This window comes from Cydia splendana, chromosome 24 (genome assembly GCF_910591565.1).
Source record: "Cydia splendana chromosome 24, ilCydSple1.2, whole genome shotgun sequence".
In the NCBI taxonomy this organism is placed as follows: domain Eukaryota; kingdom Metazoa; phylum Arthropoda; class Insecta; order Lepidoptera; family Tortricidae; genus Cydia; species Cydia splendana.
Genome location: NC_085983.1, coordinates 4253356 through 4276465, shown reverse-complemented (window position 1 = coordinate 4276465; position 23110 = coordinate 4253356). Strand labels below are relative to the sequence as shown.

The 23110-nt window shown below is 39.0% G+C and overlaps 1 protein-coding gene across 3 annotated transcripts in view; it reads right to left on the bottom strand.

The window, feature by feature from the left end:
• The window catches only part of LOC134802315 (segmentation protein cap'n'collar-like), a 183006-nt gene that overhangs the window by 102086 nt on the left and 57810 nt on the right, over positions 1–23110 (bottom strand). For 2 of the 3 annotated variants that reach the window (XM_063774905.1, XM_063774906.1), the window contains exon 1: positions 17038–18459. The exons of the other annotated variant lie outside the window; for it this stretch is intronic. In XM_063774905.1, coding sequence (XP_063630975.1) covers positions 17038–18183 — 1146 coding nt within the window. In that variant the 5' untranslated portion in view covers positions 18184–18459. Of the gene's footprint in view, positions 1–17037; positions 18460–23110 lie in introns of those variants that run through there. 3 annotated transcript variants of the gene reach the window in all.

Below are 23110 nucleotides of genomic sequence, written 5' to 3'. Positions count from 1 at the left end.
ATGCGTCCTTCGGCGCTGGCCCATCGTGTAGAGGAGCCATAATAGAGTCAGACCTACAAAAGTCTGCAGCGATTCTGATTATTTGTACGTCAAAATTTGATAGAAGTTTGACGTTTAAAATAACACTTGCATCTGCGTGGGCTATCAAAGTCGCTGCAGACTTTTCTTGGTTCAACTCTAGTAGCCTTACTAGAGCTAAAAAAACTGGACAAGTGCGAGTCGGACTCGCCCACTGAGGGTTGCGTATTTTTTAGGGTTCCGTACCCAAAGGGTAAAACGGAACCCTATTACTAAGACTCCGCTGTCCGCCCGTCCGTCCGTCCGTCCGTCTGTCACCAGGCTGTATCTCGTGATCTGTGATAGCTAGACAGCTGAAATTTTCACAGATGATGTATTTCTGTTGCCGCTATAACAAAAAATACTAAAAACAGAATAAAATAAAGATTTAAGTGGTGCTCCCATACGATTGTTAAACGTCAGTTTTGACCGAAGTTAAGCAACGTCGGGCGGGGTCAGAACTTGGATGGGTGACCGTTTTTATAGATAATGGTACGGAACCCTTCGTATGCGAGTCCGACTCGCACTTGGCCGGTTTTTTTACTAGGTATTTGTTGTTAAAGCGGCAATAGAAATCCATCTGTGAAAATTTCAACTGTCTAGCTATCACGGTCCATGAGATACAGCCTGGTGACAGACAGACAGACGGCGGACAGAGAGACGGACAGTTGAGTCTTAGAAATAGGGTCCCGTTTTTACCCTTCGGGTACGGAACACTAAAAATTGTGCAACACGGGAATTGTGCCGAGCGACTCAACTGTACAGTCAGCAGAAGAAGTTTCTAAGCGGGCGAGGTGTTCAAAATGATCTTGACGCGACTTTATTGTTAAGAGAATAAGAGCGTGTCTAGGTCATTTTGAACACCTCGCCCGCTTAGCTACTTCTGCTGCTGACTGTTCTGCGGGCAGCTCGACAACGACATATATAATATTGTAACTAGCGACCCGCCCCGGCGTCGCACGGGTTACATAAAACCTTCAATTACACACCTAAACCTTCCTCAAGCAAAAATTTCACGTTTCACAATATGCCTAGTTTCACGATGTGCCTGATCTTAAGATCGGCCGCCGATATACCGATTTTCATTACAACCAATACAGTTGTAGTCAGTTGACTACACCTCACAGTTAAATCTCAAACATCGGTGATATAGGGGGCGTGCATGAACTATAGGGGGCAGCATAGGAGCCGTCAGATTTTTGGCGCGAGGCGTAAATGTGTCGTTTATGCTTCCGATGTAAGTAGCCCACAAGATGGCAAAAACTACTATGCACAAGGAAACGTACCGACGAACGGTAGATGGTAGCACTTGCTTTGGCAATGTACATGCGCACATATGTTTTCGATTCAGGCCACAAGATGGCAGACCCTCCAATGCGCACGGTCCCTATACAAGTATACACCACAAATATGTTCATACTTCACCTAAAACCCATAATCATTTATGTTAAACCTGTACATTATATTAATACAATACCTAACCGAACCAGCTCGAAAAAAGCTAAATAAAATCACATAATTATACGCCGGCCATTTTTGATTGGCTTAATACGAAATTAATAACGAAATGTAGCTCAAACAGTAACTAAACGTTAGCTGAAACACGAACGATAATAAACCTAAAGCTTAAGGTAATAAAGTGTAAAGTTGAACAGCGGTAAGTTATATTAAAGCATTTTAAATTTCGAATTCAATTCTTGATTATCCCAAAGAGCTAAAGTTGTAAAAGGTCGTTAGTCAATTTAGGGTGCATTGGAAATGCTGTTTTAAGTGATTAAGTTAGAGTCTGTTTTGGTTTGAGAGATGAGTTATATTTGAAAGACCCACGCTCAGGGCAGTTTTGATGAGAAAGTTAAGGCTAGAAACTTTAATGGAGTTGTGGGTTCTGTAGATTATTTAGGCAGCAATATTTGTTATGGTACAGTATTTTACAGAGTTTATAAATGCGAAAGTATCTATGTCTGTCTGTTACCTCTTCACGCTTAAACCGCTAAGTGTATTTAGATGTAATTTCAACTAAATAGATTCAGCAGCTTAAGCGTGAAGAAGTAACAGACAGACAGACACACTTTCGCCTTTATAATATTATTTTGGGTTAGCATTAGTATGGATAGTAGGCATATAGTAGGGATGTACAAAGGCGAATTCTCACATAATCTCATAGTAAATGGTACAAATCGGAATAGATAGAATATTGAAGTAACTAAACTCTTACTACGCTAATTTTGCACTAACTTAGGCAGTAAGAACGCATACATACAAATCCCTATAAGCTCCATACTTGACGTAGCACTTGGCGTGAAAACTTAGCGTGGTCCATCTCAATTGAGTTTATATTCAATTCAATTCAATTCAAAAAAAATATTTGCATAAATAAGGGTACATACAGGTGGTGTACAACGTTTTCATTCTCATTCCTTATTTTACCATAATATGGCGTACTCAATTATTAAATATAGAGATAATTAAAGGTTCCCTCCTCTCTCACGGAACCCTACCGCGATGGTATCACGTCGCAGCGGGGCCCCGAGGCCCAGAGATAATCCGAGCCGCGCTTTTTGTGCGGGTTGGGGACTTGTGTGCTACAGGTACATAGGCTTTCATGTACATGTCAATGCGTAGGTATGTATACAGTTAGTTATGAATGTTATCATCGGCTTTTTATATACCGATGGTGGATGTGGTGGTAAAAAAGCATACTGATCATCTAATAGGTCTATCAACGGCCTTATATGAACTTATGACGTGTGCTATTAAAATCGTTGCAGACTTACCTCGGTCTAACTCTAGAAATATTATAGATATTCAGTGAAATATCAAAAATACCCATATTATTTACCAATATACAATTCCAAATTTTGTCTTAAATGTCTCATGATTGGTGCCCTTACCATATTAGTACTTAATTAACCATATCAACGACATCTACCGTTTCAAAATTAAACTAATAAACAAAATGTTAACTTTGATTAAAACGCCATCTCTGAACCTATTGTAATAACTAAGTGCATATTATAAAAGCGCCATCTACTACAAAAATGATACAACACGATGAAGCCTACTTGCACTACGAGCTGAACCACAATCAAAACCAAGAGCTCAGTAGCTAACAAACGCCGCTACTCAACGCTAGAGGGCACTAACACAGTTACTAAATACTATTACTAGATGGCGCCAAGAATGTTACCATCAAACATCGTTAGAGGACGCTGTAAAGCCTAGAAGCATACTTTGATAATTATTATGTTAATTTTGCGTTTCACGTGGAGCATTAAGCTATTATAAGATAATTAAAGAAATATACATGCTAGAAACAAGATTAGATACAAGACGCCATCTTTATACGAACGAACATTCACCTCTGCGATATAATAAATGAATAAACTTCACAAGATGGCAAAAACAATGTGTTGCTACGGAGATACGAAATTACTGTTATTTGAAGAAGTAATATTAAGTCAAGTAGTGAATTAAAATACGTTGTAATTTGTATGGTTTTAAGCATTTTATGTACCTACGAAGTCTACGAAGTTTATAGATAATTATAATATTTATAATGAATATACAAACTATGTGCTCAGAAAAATCTGAACGCAAACAATATCCAAGGCTTTAGATAGGTAGATACAAATTAGAATATTCCGCTATTTTTAAGCATCCTATTAAATATGTATATTTTATGGTTAAGTAAGGTGGTGGTACTGGTGCTCGACGCGGTCCCAGACAGTCCCCGTACATGTCATCTTGAAACTAAGTCATTGTCAATAGAGGTGACAGCAGGGTGTCATCTATTGGGTATTAGCATGTCGAGCACTAGTCGTACCTTACCTAGTCGTAGCGAAAAATCAATAAAAAAATTGTTTTTGAACTATTTAATCTGAACTACTTTCCCGCCTTACATTGCGTATTTATGAAAACTTAAAACTACCGTACTAACGGAATGCAATATTTTGGACATACATAAACAATGGGAATATCTATACTCTGTATCTTTAGGTATTTAAATAAAAGTAAAAAAATGTGCCCTCAAATGGCTCGTTAAGCCAGTTGAGGGTAGATGCATAGTCTAATAAAACATGGTCTTCCATTCCCAGAGTGACACGGGCCTACGTCACAACAACATGGCCGCTATATATAGCGCTATCGCATATTATCATATAGCGCTGTCGCATGATGACGTAGGCGCGTGTCAGTTAGGTGACCTAGAAAAGACGGGAATGGAGTACCAGGCGGAGTATATTATTATACCATGGGTAGATGAAAACATTACATGAAATAATGTAGGTTAAAGTCAGGTCGTTCAGTGACTGATCCAGGCGGTTTGGTAATTGGTCGGTTAACCAATAAATGTTATATATTATAACTACCCGAAAATGTACAAATTGTTTGTTTACTTTTAATACCTAAAGATACATACTATAGGCCTGTAACTTTAAGGGCCGGTACAGATGGACTGCAACCCGACTGCAACTTGTATGGGAACCGCACGCCGACGTTGCAGTTGGCGTGCAGTCGGCGTGCAGTTCTCATACAAATCGTCTATATCGGCCCTAAGGGCCAGAAACGTGTATGTGACATCAATAAAAATATACTTTAATACCATAGGGTCATTGCGTCAGTTTACCGCCAAGTGGACGGAAACAGCACTGGACGGTGAACAGACCCTATTCTGTGCCATCGCGAGTCCACACACTTGTTTTTTACTACCTATAAAATTACTACATTTTCCTGCCATGCATAGGTATCTAACCTTATCATACGTAAGTTTTCTTCAATGTTGAATTGGGACAAGGCTAACAAGCATCATTTTCAACTGAAGTCTTCAAATTACAAATTTAAAATATCCAAGCTTCGGAAAATCGTCAGTAGAGGGCGCTATATACAGCTCATCAACAGACTATTTTAGTCTTCCAGAACATCCAAAATAATAAACTTTACACATGACCACGGCGCCACTATCAAACAATTACAAAAAATATCGTATGAACAATGTTTAGTTCCAAAATTTTCCGCACGCATAGATAAATTTGTACAATTCCTAGTACAAATCACCATACCTCCAAGCGCAGCGCCACTGTCGAACATTAATAGTTTAAATGTATGGTGTAGCGTTAGTTCCAAATTTGTCCGCATGTAAAATAAACTTTGTAAATTTTCGCGAGGTCGGATGCGGTCAAGGCAATACAAGGTTGTTCGCAATTTAAAATAAAATAAGAGTAAATGTAGATGACTAGATAAGAAAACGCCGTTATTTTAGTCTTAAATAAGTTACGCTAAAGCCCTTTTGAGTTTAAACTAATGATCTTGAGCTCATATTGTGTGAATCATGATAATTTCACAATATTATTGTTTATTACGGGCCTGGAAGTGTTTTAAAACGCTATAAAGTCAGTTTTAGGACCACTTGTGCACTAATTTGAAGAACTTTGTCCCAATCACGTTAGCAATTATTAAGAAAGACGTGAAAAATGGAACAAATGTTATTTATAAGGCTGTTGGTTGAATCGGTAAGATCTAGGTCACTGCGGCGTTGACATCATAATTATAAAGGTTTTAGCACATGCAGGTTGGCCAACATAAACAAAATACCGTCACATTAACAAAAGTTGAATTTTTAAAGCTGTTTCTGTTTATAGAGTTATACTCTGTATCTTTAGGTATTTAAATAACAGTAAACAAAATCTGGCTTAAGGAGCCATTTGAGGGTAGAAGAAAACATTACATGATCAAATAATGTAGGTCGTAAAGTCAGGTCGTTCAGTGACTGATCCAGTCGGTTTTGTAATTGGTCGGTTAACCAATAAATGCTATAGCTACCCGAAAATGTACAAATTGTTTGTTTACTTTTATTTACTTAAAGATACAGAGTATAGGGGGGAAAATGAGGACAACGATTGTACGATTTAAATAGAATAGAATAGAAAGTCATTTATTCGATAAAGCACACATACACAGGACAAAAAGATGAAATACAAAGAAACTGTAGGCTGTACTCCTCATACTGACCAACATTTGATCAGCGACTTTTAAAAATAACTCGTGGTTTGATTTTTAATACACTTTAAAATTTATTCTAAGACGCAATGTATTGCGAATTTTGTTATGTTTAAGGCGTGACAAGCAACGTCACAATGATATGGCGTGGCGATGGCGTCCATTGAAGATAATATTTATTTTGTATGAAAAACTTCGTAATTTTTAAAAGTTGTTGAACAAAAGTGTCACGGTTTGAGGAGAACAATCTATGTTTTAATTCTTTGCTCGTGTTACAGGTCACACCCGGTATACACACAGACAGAAAAATAAATTACACTTAAGTCCAGCAATGTGTGTGCAAGGAAAAGATTTCGCGCGGGTCCTCCACTCTCGTCTTAAAAGGCAACCTTACGCGTGTAACATGATGTGTACAGTCGCCATCAGATATATCGGAGCGGCCAAGGTGTTCACAATATCTGAACACGCGCTCTAACGCCCTGACAATAGAGGCGTGTTCCGATATTTGTGAGCACCTTGGCCGCTCCGATATATCTGATGGCGACTGTACAATAATTTATGTATATGGTGGTCACGGAGCGTGCCATGTTAGGTATCGTGGACCGAATACCGTGAGTCGATACCATGCTGAATACGATAACCGGGTCACAAGCACGAGGACCGGGGCATAGACAAAAAACCGGACAAGTGCGAGTCGGTCTCGCCAACCGAGGGTTCCTTACTTTTTAGTATTTGTTGTTATAGCGGCAACAGAAATACATCATCTGTGAAAATTTCAACTGTCTAGCTATCACGGTTCATGAGAGCCTGGTGAGGGATAGACGGACAGTGGAGTCTTAGTAATAGGGTCCCGTTTTTACCCTTTGGGTACGGAACCCTAATAACGGAGTAGAAGTCTCTAGCGTCTGTACATTTGCGAACTAGAGAAATAGACAAACCTAACCTACTTTATGAATATACTAGCGACCCGCGGCTTCGCACGGGTTACACTAAACATTACCAAATTATACACTTAAACCTTCCTCAAGAATCACTCTATTATTAGGTGAAATCGCATGAAAATCCGTTCAGTAGTTTTCGAGGTTATCGTGAACATACATACACACAAACAGACAGACGCGGAGGGGACCCTGTTTTATTTATAAGGTGTAGTGACAATAACAGATATACGGCCCGATTCGAACTTTAAGATAAGTCAATTAATGGATCTAGAAACGATATGGATTAGATGTGTCAGTGTCAAATGTGACGTTTCTTCAAACAAAAACGTCACTGTTGACACTGACACGTCTAATCCATATCGTTTCCAGATCTATTAATTGACGTATCTTAAAGTTCGAATCGGGCCGATAGCCTCAAATAACAAATAACGCGCATGCATGTCGATTCACTTTTTAAGTTTTTATCTACGTATCACGCGATCGACGAGTGATAGCGATACGATGAGGTCAAATCGATAGTACGACTAGTACGTCATCTATTACGTTTGTATTCACTCCCTGGTGCCATTCATTTAAAAATTACGTAAGACGATTTAGGGGGGAGGGGGTTCGACCATGTCTTATTTTTTCTCACAAGGGGAGGGACGCGTTCCTCCCCCTTTGTATGAAGTCAGTGTCATATTATGTCAATAGGGAGTATTATATTACTGCAATGTTCTGCCGCCAAAGTGCAGCACTAATTTATTTAGTAAACCATAGAGTAACTTATACATACTCGTACTAGGCCTTCAACAGTTTTTTGACAAGTTTTCACTATGACATTGATGCACCAAGGCGGTTTGTTTACAGGTGGCCTACAGCGAAACGCGAAAATCGAAATTTCATTATCTGCCTCTCTATCGATCGAATAAGCAAGAGTGATAGAGAGGATGAAACCGAATTTTCGATTGTCGTGTTTCACGGTAGGCCATGTGATTGACCTGGTGACGCATGATGTGTCATTGATGATGTTAGTGAGGTTTGTTTACTGTATGTGCAAGTGGTGTCACCTACGCAGAGCTTTGCCTAATATTCCCTATTGTCAGCGTGTTGGAATAAGCGCCTGTCTATTTAGTGAACGTCTACGGATTGTCCTTAGCGGCGGCCATCTTTGTTTACAACTCTATTTCCGGACGCCACGTGGACACGTGCACTACGAGTTTGGCAATAAAAGTAACACTTTAAAATTTACGGTAATGATTATTAGAACACATTGATGTGTGGAACACGTGTGGGGTCCGATGTGTCCGAATAAATGTGCACGGACACGGTGGCCAAAATATGTAAACACTTTGACTACGTGTAGTGTCATTCTTTGGAACTTGCTAACTATGTAAACAAACCGCCATATTGAAATTGTACACCGAATGATGATTTAATATGGCGGTTAGTTTACATAGTTAGCAAGTTCCATAGGATGACACTTTACACTTTAACACTATTTATTTTATCATAGACTAACATAGACTTTGTAAGGCGTCCGTTACGGAATGGATAAAACGAAAAATATACGGATAAGTACGAGTATATTAGAACACTTTTTTTCGGCTGCTATTTAACTGATCACCAGATTTAGTAAAATTTAATACCAAAAAAATCTATTTTACCACCCTAAAATCATGAATGATCACCAAAATTATAACACCATTTTAATGAGAAATGATAACCAATTTTATTACATTTTACTATCCTTTTAAAGGAAATGACACCAAACTAATCATTATTAACCCAAAAATAGTCAATGCTTACCAAATTTCAAACCCCATTTTAATGTGAAATGATAACCAAATTTATACATCTTGCTATCCTATTAAAGAAAATGACAACAAAATAATCATTGTAAATCCAAAAATAGTAACTGACCACCAAAATTAGAACTCCATTTTAATGTAAAATGATAACCAAATTTTTAAATCTTGCTATCCTACTAAAGCAAATGACTCCAAAATAATAATTGTAAACGCAAAAATAGTAAATGATCACAAAAATTGTAACCACATTTTAATTAAAATTTTGCAAATATTTAATATATCGTTATCCTATTAAATTAATTAATCCACTTCGTCACCTTTTTCTAGTAGCATTTTATTTCTGTAACAGTCGCAGTTCTAACCTAACCTTAACCCACTTTTCTAGTAGCATTTTGTTTCTGTAAGGGTCGCAGTTCAAACCTAACCTAACCCACTTTTCTAGTAGCATTTCTTTTCTGCAAGGGTCGCAGTTCAAACCTAACCTAACCCACTTTTCTAGTAGCATTTCGTTTCTGTATGGGTCGCAGTTCAAACCTAACCTAACCCACTTTTCTAGTAGCATTTCTTTTCTGTAAGGGTCGCAGTTCAAACCTAACCTAACCCACTTTTCTAGAAGCGTTTCGTATCTGTATGGGTAGCAGTTGAAACTTAACCTAACCTACTTTTCTAGTACCATTTCGTTTCTGTAAGGGTCGCAGTGCTAACCTAACCTAACCCACTTAACTGATAGCAGTTTAACTTACTTTTCTAGTAGCATAACGAAATGCTACTAGAAAAGTAGATTAGGTTAGGTAGATATGCGGTGCGGGCAAACGCAAACGGGGGGTTGAGCGGGAGGGGCTAGTAATTTTGGCATCAGTTTACTTTATTTGGTAATATGTATACATTTTTTGGTAATCATAGTGGTTTATTTAGGTGAAAATATCGCATTAATTTGGTCTTTAAGATTTGGTGATCATTAATGATTTTTGGTGATCATTCAATATATTTGGTATTTGAATACAATTTGAAGTGCAGTCGTAATTAAAATGGTGGTACTTTTGTATTTTTAGGCCTTATTTTTTTGGTGTTCAGTAATTTTTTTTGGTAAGCATGATTTTTTTATTTAGGGTACTTACCGAAGTATTTTTTGGTGGTCATTATATTTGTAGCCATTTTTTTCTCCTAGGGGTTATGCACAAATCACGCGAGGTGTTTTCGGCTACTTTTTGACCCCCCCTCCCCGTGGTGAGATTTGGTGAGATTTTTGGCTACCCCCCTCCCCCACATAACCTCACGTGTATTTTTTTGAAATTTTTCTAGTCGACCGGTAAGGCCACGCGCTCCAAGATTTCGTAAAAAAGACTCGCTATTTTGAAGTACGGAGTGAAGATATATGTTCAACGAAACCGAGATAAAGTATCTACCTACTCATGTGGTAGGTATTTTTTCTTAGTTTCGTTCACTGTAGAAAAATACACGTTTCCTTATACCCCCCTCCGCCAACGTGATATGTCGTGATTTTTTCGTGACCCCCACCCCCCCTCTCGAACCTCGCGTGATTTGTGCACAAGCTCCTATTAGGATAAATTAGAAGTAGAGAAAAAATTCCAAAGAGTTGTGGAGTATACCGCATTTAAAAAAATCGGGCACGTGTAATGGGTCTTTAAAAAACCAAAAGTTATCAATTTTATCATTGTCATTCAAATAGCAGTAAACAGTTTCATACGTAATCTTAAATGTAAAAATAATATTTAGCATCATCTACACTCCCGCGCGTATGGAGGGTTGTCAGTATTCTTTACTAGACTGGTCTAGTACTAGGTTATTGTACTGGAAGCAGACTCCCAAAATCAATACCGAAGGTAGACGGCAAAGTCGGCAATAAGGAAACAAAGAGGGAGCATCGCTCGCGCCGTCTGGCCACGAACATTCACCTTCGGCCCTTGTAGGGCACATAATACCCGACTTTGCTTTATGAAGCGTTTAATAGAAAAAAAAAAACAAACAAAAAAAAATAAGAAGAAGGAGAAGAAGGAGAAGGGATAATAATAAGTTCGCCTTTGTGTGTTTGACTTATGATGTGTGTTCTTTCATGTTTTATGTGTCTTTTTTTACAATAAAGTATTTTACTAAAATCATAAATCATTTATTTTTCGTGATAAACTTAGTAACATGTTTACTACAAACATACATAATTACAAGTTGTTTACCACGAAATACTACTACTACTACTACTTCAAGAGTTAATTTTGCGTGATACGATACAGTCAAGTTTCAGTCGCTATACACAGTAGCTAATTTAAATTATTTGAGCATCGCTCGCGCCGTCTGGCCACGAACATTCACCTCCGGCCCTTGTAGGGCACAGAATACCCGACTTCACGACACCTTATACCTAAAACAAAGTCACCCGCCGCGTCTGTCTTCGTGTATGTTCGCGATAAACTCAAAAACTACTGAACGGATTTTCATGCGGTTTTCACCTATCAATAGAGGGACTCTTGAGGAAGGTTTAGGTGTATAATTTTTTTAGGCGTTTAAGGTTTACCCGTCCAAATACCCGGTTAAAAAGGGGGATATAATAGTAATTTAAATTATTTGAGCATCGTTCGCGCCGTCTGGCCACGAACATTCACCTTCGGCCCTTGTAGGGCACAGAATACCCGACTTCACTACACCTTATAAAACAAAGTCCCTCGCCGCGTCTGTCTGTATGTATGTCTGTATGTTCGCGATAAACTCAAAAACTACTGAACGGATTTTCATGCATCAATAAAAATTTGCTATATGGGAGTTTTCGGGGGCGAAAAATCGATCTAGCTAGGTCTTATCACTGGGAAAACGCGCATTTTTGAGTTTTTATATGTTTTCCGAGAAAAGCTCGGTCTCCCAGATATTTTAAATTAAATGAGTATCGCTTCGCATAGCATAGTGACCACTAGGGCTTGCAATATCGGACGATTTCCAATTCCGGAACTGATTTTCGATACTGGGTCTCAATTCCGGAATTCCGGAACTGGTTCCGGAATTAGGGTTAATCATATTTTTATTAGATTTTTTAATAAAAATCAACAATAAATGTGAAATTCTGATACTTTACGTTTATTAAAGAAAGTATTGTTTTAGTGGAATGTAATTTAAAGTATTATTAATTTATTAATCGAAAAATATTAATAAATTGAGTAGTGCGGCTAGTGCCATCTTTGCATCTCTTATTTTAGCACCTTATTATAACTATGGTCACTTTTATTCACTTCAATGATACGGCGTATATATGTATTTGGGGAAACTACGAATGCTGGCAAATCATTTGATGTCTAGTTTTATATAATCTCTAAAAGTAACGGTCTCGTAGACTACGTAGTGGCTCTGTTTACGAAGATGAAGGTCCTGATGGGGTTCCGATCTCGGTAAGGGCATTTATTGTGTTAAGGTATAACGATTATTTGTTCCTGAGTTAAGGTTGTTTTTAATGTATTAAAGTAACTACCTATTCAGCTACTTATACCTATTACCTTTATGCATTGCCGACTAGTGGGCAAAACGCAAGCCTTATTGAAATTAAACCAAATGGGCTAAATGATTTCATTAGGGCTTCAGAATATAAATAATGTGCTGCTGCTGCTGCTACACTACAGAATCCGGAATCTTTAATTGAGGAAATTTCTTTCTGAATTGAGAATAAAATATCCTAATATTTATAAATTTAAAATTCAAAGGTTTCCCGTAGGTAGGATTCTGGACAAGTAAATGTATGGCTTTGCTTTAGCAAGTAGGTATGAAAAGTAAAAATTCGATGGTTAATAAAGTTAATGAGGCATGTTAATGCATGCTGCTAGACTTCAGACTTATGTCAGCCACGGCTAATAACACCAGCATAGTGTAGTTTCTTGGCACTTTTCAATAGTAAATCTAATAAAAGTACTTAAATCCGGAATTTTCGATATTCACTGGTCTCAATTCCGGAATTATAATATCGGAAAAATGGTCCGAGATTCCGGAATTTCGAAATTCCGGAATTCCGGAATGCAAGCCCCAGTGACCACCATCATTCGACGCAAGAGACAGTATAAACAATTTAAGTTCTGACGAAAATTGTAAAACTCGTTATTTGTTATGGTTTCGCGCGCGCGAATTCGCAATTAGCGTCAGTTTGGGGTTTTTAACCGGTCGTCGACTCCCGCGCAGGCTCTATTGCGCGTAGGCTTGATGCCATGAAATCATCGCGCATGGCGCGTTATGGCTGCTCTACACGATGGGCCTTCGTACTGTTCATCCACTACTGGCGATGGAATGGCCACGGTGTCGGTTTTTCGTCCGCACATCAAAGGTAGGGGGCCAGCGATGGTGCGTACGCATCTACACGTGGCCCACCCCATAATAGTGTGTGCTCTCAACCATCGAATGGCCGTCTCTCTGGTCTAGCGCTGGGCCATCGTGTAGAGGAGCCATTAGAAACTCCTTATAAAAAATTATAACGGTGGACCTTATGGTTTTTGTACGGACTGTCAGTTAACATTGTGGGCGATGGTACTTCTGACACCACTGTGAGCTGTAGAGCTTGCAAGCCCTCATGGTCGCCATTTTTTTTAAAGGGTCTAGCAGGCTAAGCGAACAAGAAGTGCCCCCAACGACGATTTGGTCATTCTTTCAGGATGTGTACTGGCAGGTCCTAAGAACACTCTATGCTTAATATCAGTCCTCGATCTTCTTTTGTTATAATTTTGTTTGGTTAATCTAACTTGAACAGTTTACAAAATATGACACTTTCAATGATATGCTGATTGTTTTACATTATCCTGAATAACTCGAAAACAAAAGAAGATCGAGGACTGATATTAAGCATATAGTGTTCTTAGGACCTGCCAGTACACCACCTGAAAGAATGACCAAATCGTCGTTGGGGGCACTTCTTGTTCGCTTAGCCTGCTAGACTAGACCCTTTCGAAAAACTAAATCGACTAAAAAATATTTAGTTGTTGAACTTGCTCATACAATTTTACGAGAATCGGTCGAGAAATGCGACCTGTAGAGGAGCATATCCGGACATACGATCGAAAGCATTGTTCGCTTCACCCGGTCAACAAAACAACTATTTTGTTTCATTTACCAAGGGGTTGTGCACAAATCACGCGAGGTTCGACAGGGGGAGGGAGGGTCACGAAAAAATCACGATAGATCACGTTGGGGGAGGGGGGGTATAAGGAAACCTCACGTGTATTTTTCTACAGTGAACGAAACTAAGAAAAAAAACGGGTCGGACTCGCCCACCGAGGGTTCCGTACTTTTTAGTATTTGTTGTTATAGCGGCAACAGAAATACATCATCTGTGAAAATTTCAACTGTCTAGCTATCACGGTTCGTGAGATACAGCCTGGTGACAGACAGACGGATGGACGGACGGACGGACAGCGGAGTCTTAGTAATAGGGTCCCGTTTTACCCTTTGGGTACGGAACCCTAAAAACCTACCACATGAGTAGATACTTTTTCCCGGTTTCGTTAAACATAAATCTTCACGCTGCACTTCAAAATAGCGAGTTTACGAAAATAGAAAAATAAGCAAGATTTTCTATATACAATACTATTTATCTTAAAATTAGGTCGAATGAAAAAAAATCATAAAAATACACGTGAGGTTGTGTGGGGGGAGGGGGGTAGCCAAAAACCTCACCAAATATCACCAAGGGGGAGGGGGGTTCAAAAAGTAGCCGAAAACACCTCGCGTGATTTGTGCACAACCCCCAATATGTTGTGGACTGTAAATAAAGGGGCCCACTGATTAACAGTGTATATGATGTCAACGCCGCAGCGACCTAGGTACCTATAAAATTTGTTAAGGTTTTGTGTAACCCGTGCAAAGCCGGGGCGGGCCGCTAGTCTATAAATAAACCAGGTGTTTGAGCCTTACCGTCTGCAAAACATGTCACAGCAAGGTGAGCGCAATCGATACCTAGTAAGGCCATGGTGGCGATCTAGGTCACAACTGGTAGGTACGGGGGCCGTGTGCGTTGGAGGGTCTGCCATCATTTGCTTTCAATATTTGGAAGTGAAAACTTCTTTAGCGGCGCTGTGCACTTTTTGTGATGGGAAAAAAATGTTAAATTCGCGAGAGCGTAATACGTAAGACGGACACGTGACCTGGTCGAAAAACTGTTATAATGTCATTGAGTTTTCACTTCTGCCGGCACTCTCGGAGTGCAACCCGTTGTTTTTCTTCTAATAAGTACTTTAGTGCGAAAGTGACGCATGACATGACACGTTGGACGATAAAAGTGCAACCATCATCGGTACCTCCTAGTTAATATAATCCAGTCTTTGTTGTGTCGAAAATTAATAAACAAAAATAACAAAATGGTCTACTCGTATTTTACCAAAGATATGTGTAACTCCGTAAGATAAGTAAAGTCTAAGGAAAAAACGTGCTTCGGAAATAGGGCTTCCAATACCGGGATCCCGAAATACCGGGATCCCGTCTATTTATACGCATTTGGCAATACCGGTATTTTTTAATACAATACCGGGATCCCGGTATTTTAAAAAACAAGGAAAATGGGCCGATTATAACGTTTAAAATCCATTAAAATGATTAATTCGGCTGTATCGAGAAGATTACTTGCCCATTTAATTAAAGAAGATCATTTAATTGAAACAAAATCTGTGCGCATGCGTTAGATAAATATTTGGTGATGAATTCTGATGTTCAGGATATGATATTAATATAATTCGTTCTCAAAATTATATTAAAAAGTAGAAAGAAATGAGCAAGGAATTGTAGTATGGCAAACGAATTTTTGGTGGCAAATTTGAATATAGTTGGCTGGTTTATTAGGTTGAAGGTTGAACTAAAAATGTGACTGGTGAAGTCAACAGAAAAAATTATTGCCATCCTGGAGGGTGAAATTATAATTATTGCAGTTGGCGATTATTGTTTAATATCCTAAGCTAACGACATACATATAAGTATCTGCTGAAACAAGAGTTGAAGTAACGTCCATCATTATATATTATATACTATGAGTATGTATGAAATATGTAGTACTTAGTATATTAATTATTTATATTCTAGTATTTTTATTTGTGTATTCTATATGTAGTTTATCAGAATTATTAGTTGTTCAGTTGTTTTCCATCGTTCTAATAAATTCCTCTGTTCTCCTTGGGGGCTATTCATAAATTACGTCATTTCAAATTAGGGGGGGGGGGGGGGTCTGGACATCGGATGACGGTAGCATGAAGTAGGAGGAAATGGGGTCATTTGAAGCATGATTTTGGATGATTATAGGGGGGGGGGGGTCAAAAATCGTCAAAAATCGATGACGTAATTTATGGACAGCCCCTTGCACCATTTTTACATGTCTCTGTTTGACCCGATGGTCGACTGGTAGAGAATGCCATTAGGCATTAAGTCCGCCATTTGTACATTATTTCTATGTTCTGTGCAATTAAGTTTAAATAAATAAATAATATCTGGTGTTACAGTGAGCCTTTTTTTAATAAAACTCAAAAATTTTAAGCGATTCATAGTCAATACCGGGATCCCGGGATCCCGGTATTGAACATCATATGGATCATTGATCTGCAATAAATGATTTTTATTTTATTTTTTTTATACAATTCTCTCTGATTTTATTTTTGTATTAAAATATCAGAAGTTTGACATTGACTTTTAACCAATCAATATTTATTGTTCAAAAACTAGACTTTACTCTTCGTTTCAACAATTGTACACGTGTTGACCAATCTACAACCTTAACGACATTGAAATAAAGTTGAAAATACTAACCATTTACTTTCTTCAGCTAAAAGAAATCACTGAACCCTAAATCGAATCGTACGATCTAAATTATTCATACCGACGCAAAGGTGTCAAATGTTAAACGTACTTTACAATTATAATATCGTACAACCACCATTTCAACAACAAAATATGAAAAATAACTCAATAGCGCTCCGAATAAGGTTCATTTTACTAGATTTATACGCCAATTTCTAAGAAAAATAGTCGGTAAACTTGAGAATTTGGAATACCCTAATACTTAGTAGCATGCATTTACGAAACGTAATAGACATCTTATCTCATTGGAATAAGGTGTACAATAGCGTACTTGCAACAAAAAAATAGAAATCGAATTTCAAATAAAAAGATGTTCGATATTTAAAATTTATCAGTCGTCAACACGAATTTGCATGCAAACATTATTGCGGCGTTCATTCAATTTCGAACCTAAATACAACGACATAAAGTTAGTTTTCAATTACGCTAAAACTCACCTCTTGCGTGAGCTCGTCTCCACTGTGATGGCCCTCATCAGGCTCCAGCTTCACGTTCGGCGGCGGCGACGCCACGTCCATCTCACTCACGCCACTGGAACTAGCCGACGTGAAGCTCGTGCTGGCTCGCTCCCTCTTCACGTCCAACACTAGCTCGTCGTCGTCAAACATCGGCTGATACACTTCGGAATCTAAAGGCGTGTTTTCCATGAGATACTGTTCTAGGTTATCCTGTTGCTGTTTCACGTCTAGATATTCCAAGTTCCTCAGTTCTTTTACGTCTTCGAAAATATCGCCATAGTCTTGAAGATCAGCAAGGTTTTGGTCAAAGACAGAGTTAGGTTCTCCATATTGGAATTTCTCTGCTTTAGCCGTGAAGTAAGGAACGAATTCGTCCATAGCATTATCGTCGTACAGATCTTCTTGTTCCTTCTTAACTCTGACCTCCAACACCTCTTCGGGTTCCTTTTTGATCTGCATCTCTTCAGATTGGAAGAAGTCGTTGACATCAAAAGTGCGTGTCGCTATTTCTTCAAAGATGTCCGCTTCCGCTCTCCTACTCGGAGTTTCCTCGAAAGCTTCAAAGACATCAACTTTTGTGTCTTCATCAGAATCATCAGGTTTCGTGTGTTCTTCTTCTGTTCTGTTGTTGAAGTAGTCAGCGGAGAGCGTGACGACGACGTCGGGTGTTTCTCTCTCTACGTCTTCAACTTTGACCTCTTGTGCGACATTGTCGTCGGCGGACACGCCGTCGCTCGTGTCGTTCGCCGCCGCGAGCTCGGGCACTACTGTGTCCGTCGCCACATTATTCACTAAGTATGTATGCAAAACAGGGCCCCGATTATTCCACTGGATATTGTTTTCGCTGAACGAGCTCCCGTATCGACCTAGCGAGTTCAGTTCCTCGAACAGTTGTCTTTCGTAGTTGATCAGTATGTTGTCCAGGGATTTCGGGTGGACGAATCTCGGTCTGATGAGAGTTCTCGCTTCCTGGTCGCCCCAGTCGGATCCGTTGGAGATGTGGAGCCCAGCTAAGAGCTGCTGAGTCTCCGATTCTAAATAGTCGTTCGGATCCACTTTGAGAAGACTCAGCACCAGAGCCAGACGAAGCAACTCGTCACCGTACAGCTTCTTCAACGCGATCATGGTTTCTTTTGCAAGTTACCGTATTAAAAAGTCTATCAGTCTTAAAGCTTGAGCACTATAAATACTGTGAGATCATTGTTATATTATACTTTATTAAAAACTAACGGCAAGTCCTTTTTTTTCTATCTTCTCTCCTCCTTTTGCGTTTGTCCGGTGACATCTTGCGTCACTCACTTGACGGTTCTCGCGTCTGTCACTGTGGCCGCCATGTTGGAATACATCACTGATTCACTGAGTTAGTTATTCTGGTATGGAGCCAGAAGATTAGGGAGATTTCTGGAAAACGAACAAAGATGGCCTTGGAGTCTCTTTGCAAGAACAATAGTGCGTAATTACTAATTAAATTGATTACAGTAAATTATATTTGATAATTATGAACGATTTAACCTATTTACAGTTGACCTAAGCAACAAGAATAGTATTGGTCACACGGCAGGTTGAGCAAAAAACTGTTTAAAAGAAAAAATCACTTCCTCCTACTACTTCAACCTAAAGGTTGTCTAGAGGAAGCTGATGATAAATGTTAAGAATAAGACCATATGTTATCTTATCTATCATTATTTCTATTTTGTGACTAGAGACTGAAAGGTGCTACATCGGTTTTTTGAAAAACGATCACCTTTTCTTAGCTTTAAGTTTTTCTTTTTATTTATTTATATATTTCATTAATTTTGGTGATTTTCGAATTGATCATCATTATTCATCATTCGTAGAATTGATCACCTCCTCTTTTTTTTTTAAATCAGTTATAAAGTAAGTTTAATGACCCCCATTTTCATTGAAATAGTATTAGACATGTGGATATGTTCAAACATATTATTGAAAGACATGTTGCTTACGATGATTTCATTCACCGAAACAAGAAAAAAACATCTCCAAGCTAAAGTTCTCAGAAGCTCATTGGAACTGCGCCAGGATTGTAGTCTGAATCCACGGCTCGAATTATTTACAAAACTTTTTTACTACCGTGATATTTAACAGAACTTATTAATTAGTTTATTTTGACTACTTTAAACTTTTATAAAACTTAGGTATTATAAATTATAAGGCAAAAACATCAATAACATCATTTAATTGGAATTTGGATGAATTTTTGGGACTTTAAAGAGGCGATGGGGCTTGACTCTTGTTTTTTTTTAACCACATGTTTAAATCAGATTCGTTAAAGATTTTTTGCCTTTATTTACTTTTCTAGTCAACCGGAAAATATTTATAGGTATTTAAGAAATGAAAAACCGGTTCTTTTGTCATAGTTTAAAACAAGTAACGGGTACGTATAACCGGTTATGAATAGAAAATAAATACCGGTTTTGCAATTCCTGTAAAATTATGTATTATTTTGTTGCTTACATCATTTGATCTTTAATCTATATTGCCTTATTCACCAAAGTAAACAATAATATTGACAGATTGGTATGTAGTAGTAGTAAATAAGATAGTGATAGTAATATGTACATAAATAGATAGTAATAATAATAAATAGTTAACAAACTCCAGTATTTAAATTTTTGGCTACGTTTATTTGTTGGAAAGTGTCTTCTTAAACTTAAAGAATCTTGTTTTATAGGTAACTGCATAAACGCACGTGGAACAAGTTTAAATGTTTGAATAAATATACAGCTTTTGTTCGCGTGCGTGATGCCGTCACATTCGTTTCGACCTTGCTGCTAACCAGACTAAATTTGTATCAGTGCCTAATCCTCGACAATATACTCTTCATATGGACTCATCATAGTTTCCTTTACGCCCAGATTTAACAGGTCATGGGCCTGCGCGTTTTCAATAAAAATCAAAACGGATTTCGAGCGTAAAAAGCGAAAATAGTTAATACGGTTGCCGGCAGTAATGGCGTCCAGTACAAGTTCCTCATCTCCACTCGTGATGGAAAAACTAAAAGGAATGGAAAACTATTCATCGTGGAAATTTATGATGAAGATGGTGTTAGTTCATGAAGATCTTTGGGATTTTGTGGAAAAAGAGGTTGACGATAAAAAACCGGAAGATGTGAAAAAGGGCCAGAAAGCGCTCGCACGCATTGCATTGTCCGTGCAATCGACGGCCTTCGTACACATAAGGAACGTGACCTCGGCACACAAAGCATGGACGAGTCTTCAGAAAGCATATGAAGATAAGGGATTATGTCGGAGACTAGGCCTGTTGCGAACTTTGTTTAGCACAAAGTTAACGGATTGTCAGAGTATGGAGAAATACATAAACAAGATCACGGATGTCGCACAACAACTGCAGGATATTGGTGCTGGGTTGGAGGATGACTTTGTTGCGGTCATCATGCTGAGCGGACTTCCTGAGGACTACGACCCGCTAATCATGGCTATTGAGAACTCGTCAACTGCCAAATTATCTAGCGAAGTTGTATCGGCGAAGCTGCTACAGGAAAGGATGCGACGTGAGGACAGCAAGCGCGACGGAGACGGAGTTACGGCTCTGGCGGCCGCGAGAAAGCTGCCCAGGTGTTATGTATGTAAGAGGACCGGACATTTCAAGAAAGATTGTCCGATGTTGAACAAAAAGAAAAGTAGCAAGGAAACGTCGTCGGCAAAGGCTCTACTCACGGCGCTGTCGGTGAACGTGGAAAGTGATCTTTGGTACGTGGACAGTGGATCGGCGAGTCATCTTTGTCGAGATGTGAACATGATGAGTGACATGAAGTCAGAGAAATCGTTGCAAGTGACTGTAGCTAACGGAGATAAACTATTTACGGCCGGGCGAGGTAATGTTCAAGTGGAACAACGTAATGGCACTGTAAAGACTATAAGTGATGTGTATTATGTACCTAATTTAGTAGCTAACTTATTGTCGGTAAGCGCCATGGCAAAGAAAGGCTTTAAGATAGTATTCGAATCCGATAGTTGCGAAATATTAGATAATGGGGTTATTGCAGCGACAGCTACTTTGAAAAATGATGTTTATGTCCTTGACACTGTGGGGGCGTGTTCTAATGTTCCTTTACAGAACAAACAGATGGCCAATGCAGCAGTGGAGGCGAAGCGTGCGGTTACTAGCGACGGAACTGTATCTGTAGCTTCAGAGAAGGTTTGGCATCGTCGTCTATCGCATCTTAACAGAAGAAGCATGGAACTTTTGAAAAAAGGTATGGCTTCTGGTATATCATATGATAGTAGAGATTTTGAAACGTGTGTAGCGTGTGTACAAGGTAAGGCAAGTAGGGTCCCCTTTCCTAAGAAATCTCACAACAGGGCTAAAGAGGTCCTGGGTTTAGTACATACAGACGTCTGTGGGCCGCTACCATCTCCCTCATTCAGCGGTGCGAGGTATTTCTTGCTTTTCATAGATGACTATTCTAGAAAGACGTTTGTGTACTTTTTAACTAAAAAAGGTGAAGTATTTGATAGGTTCAAAGAGTTTAAGGCTTTAGTGGAGAACCAGACAGGTAAAAAGATAAAATCGCTACGTAGCGACAACGGAGGAGAATACACCAGTTCTGCTTTTCAGGCGTATCTCAAGAGCAATGGCATCGTGCATCAAACCACTGTTCCTGGCTCCGCTGCTCAGAACGGGGTCGCAGAACGCGCGAACAGGACCGTGATGCAGGCTGCAAGATGCATGCTGCAAGATGCGGGCCTGAGCAACGAATTCTGGGCGGAGGCCGTTAACACGGCAGTCTACGTCAAAAAACCGCTGTCCTACGAAAGCTGTACTGGGGAGCACTCCTGAAGAAAAGTGGAGTGGCAAAAAGGTATCTCTAAGTCATTTACGTATCTTTGGTTCTGTGGCTTATGCGATGACTTTGAAGCGTTCGAAATTAGATCCGAAATGCAAAAAGTACATTTTTGTTGGGTATTGTGAGCATACAAAGGGTTATAGACTCTTGGACCCGGAACAACCAACAAAATGCATCAAAGCCAGGGATGTAACCTTCTTAGAAAATACGTTCATTAAAAATGTATCAAATGATGACATTGACAATGTCATTGAGTCAATTGAAATATTTCCACAAATTGAAAATAATGGAAATAAAAATGTTGTAATCGAATTGTCGAACCCAACTTCTGTACAACCAGTGATATCGGTAGTGAGCGGTTCGTCTGATGATGCCAATTTAACACAAAATTCTCAGAGTACGAGCGATCGAACGAGTACGATCACAATAAATGATTCGTCTAGCTCTAGTGAATGTGATGATCCGGCCGATGCAACTTATATTCCAGAGGAGGAGAGTACGGATACTTCGGAATATGACAGTTCATCGGGTTCACCACATTTTGGATTCCTAGCGGGCACGTGCGATCCAGATGCTCCACGGACTGTACGAGAAGCACTGAATGGTCCAGATGCTGACAATTGGAGGGAAGCAATGTCTTGTGAGTACAACTCATTTATTAAGAACGAGTGTTGGACACTGACAGATCGACGAGAGTCACAAAAACCTGTCAAATGCAAGTGGGTGTTCAAAGTGAAACGTGGATTGAACGGTGAACTACTCAAATATAGGGCACGCCTGGTAGCTAAAGGCTTCACGCAGCAATATGGAATAGACTATGAGGAGACGTATTCACCGGTTGTCAGATATTCCACTATACGTACTTTGTTAGCCTTGGCGGTTGAGTACGGTATGAAGATTGAACATCTTGATGTAAAAACAGCATTTCTCAACGGTGACTTGAAGGAAACTGTGTTCATGGAACAACCGGAAGGCTTTATAGTTAAAGGTCAAGAAAGTAAGGTCTACAAATTAAATAAAGCTATTTACGGGTTAAAACAAGCCTCAAAGGCATGGTACGAGAAGATTGATCATGTTCTATGCAGTAAGTTGAAGTTCAATAAGTCATCATCTGAGCCTTGTGTTTATTTTCAGCGACTGAAGGGGTCGTTTATAATTATTGCTCTGTATGTTGATGATATAATATTGTTTTCGACAGGTGATGAACGTGATAAGCTAGATGTC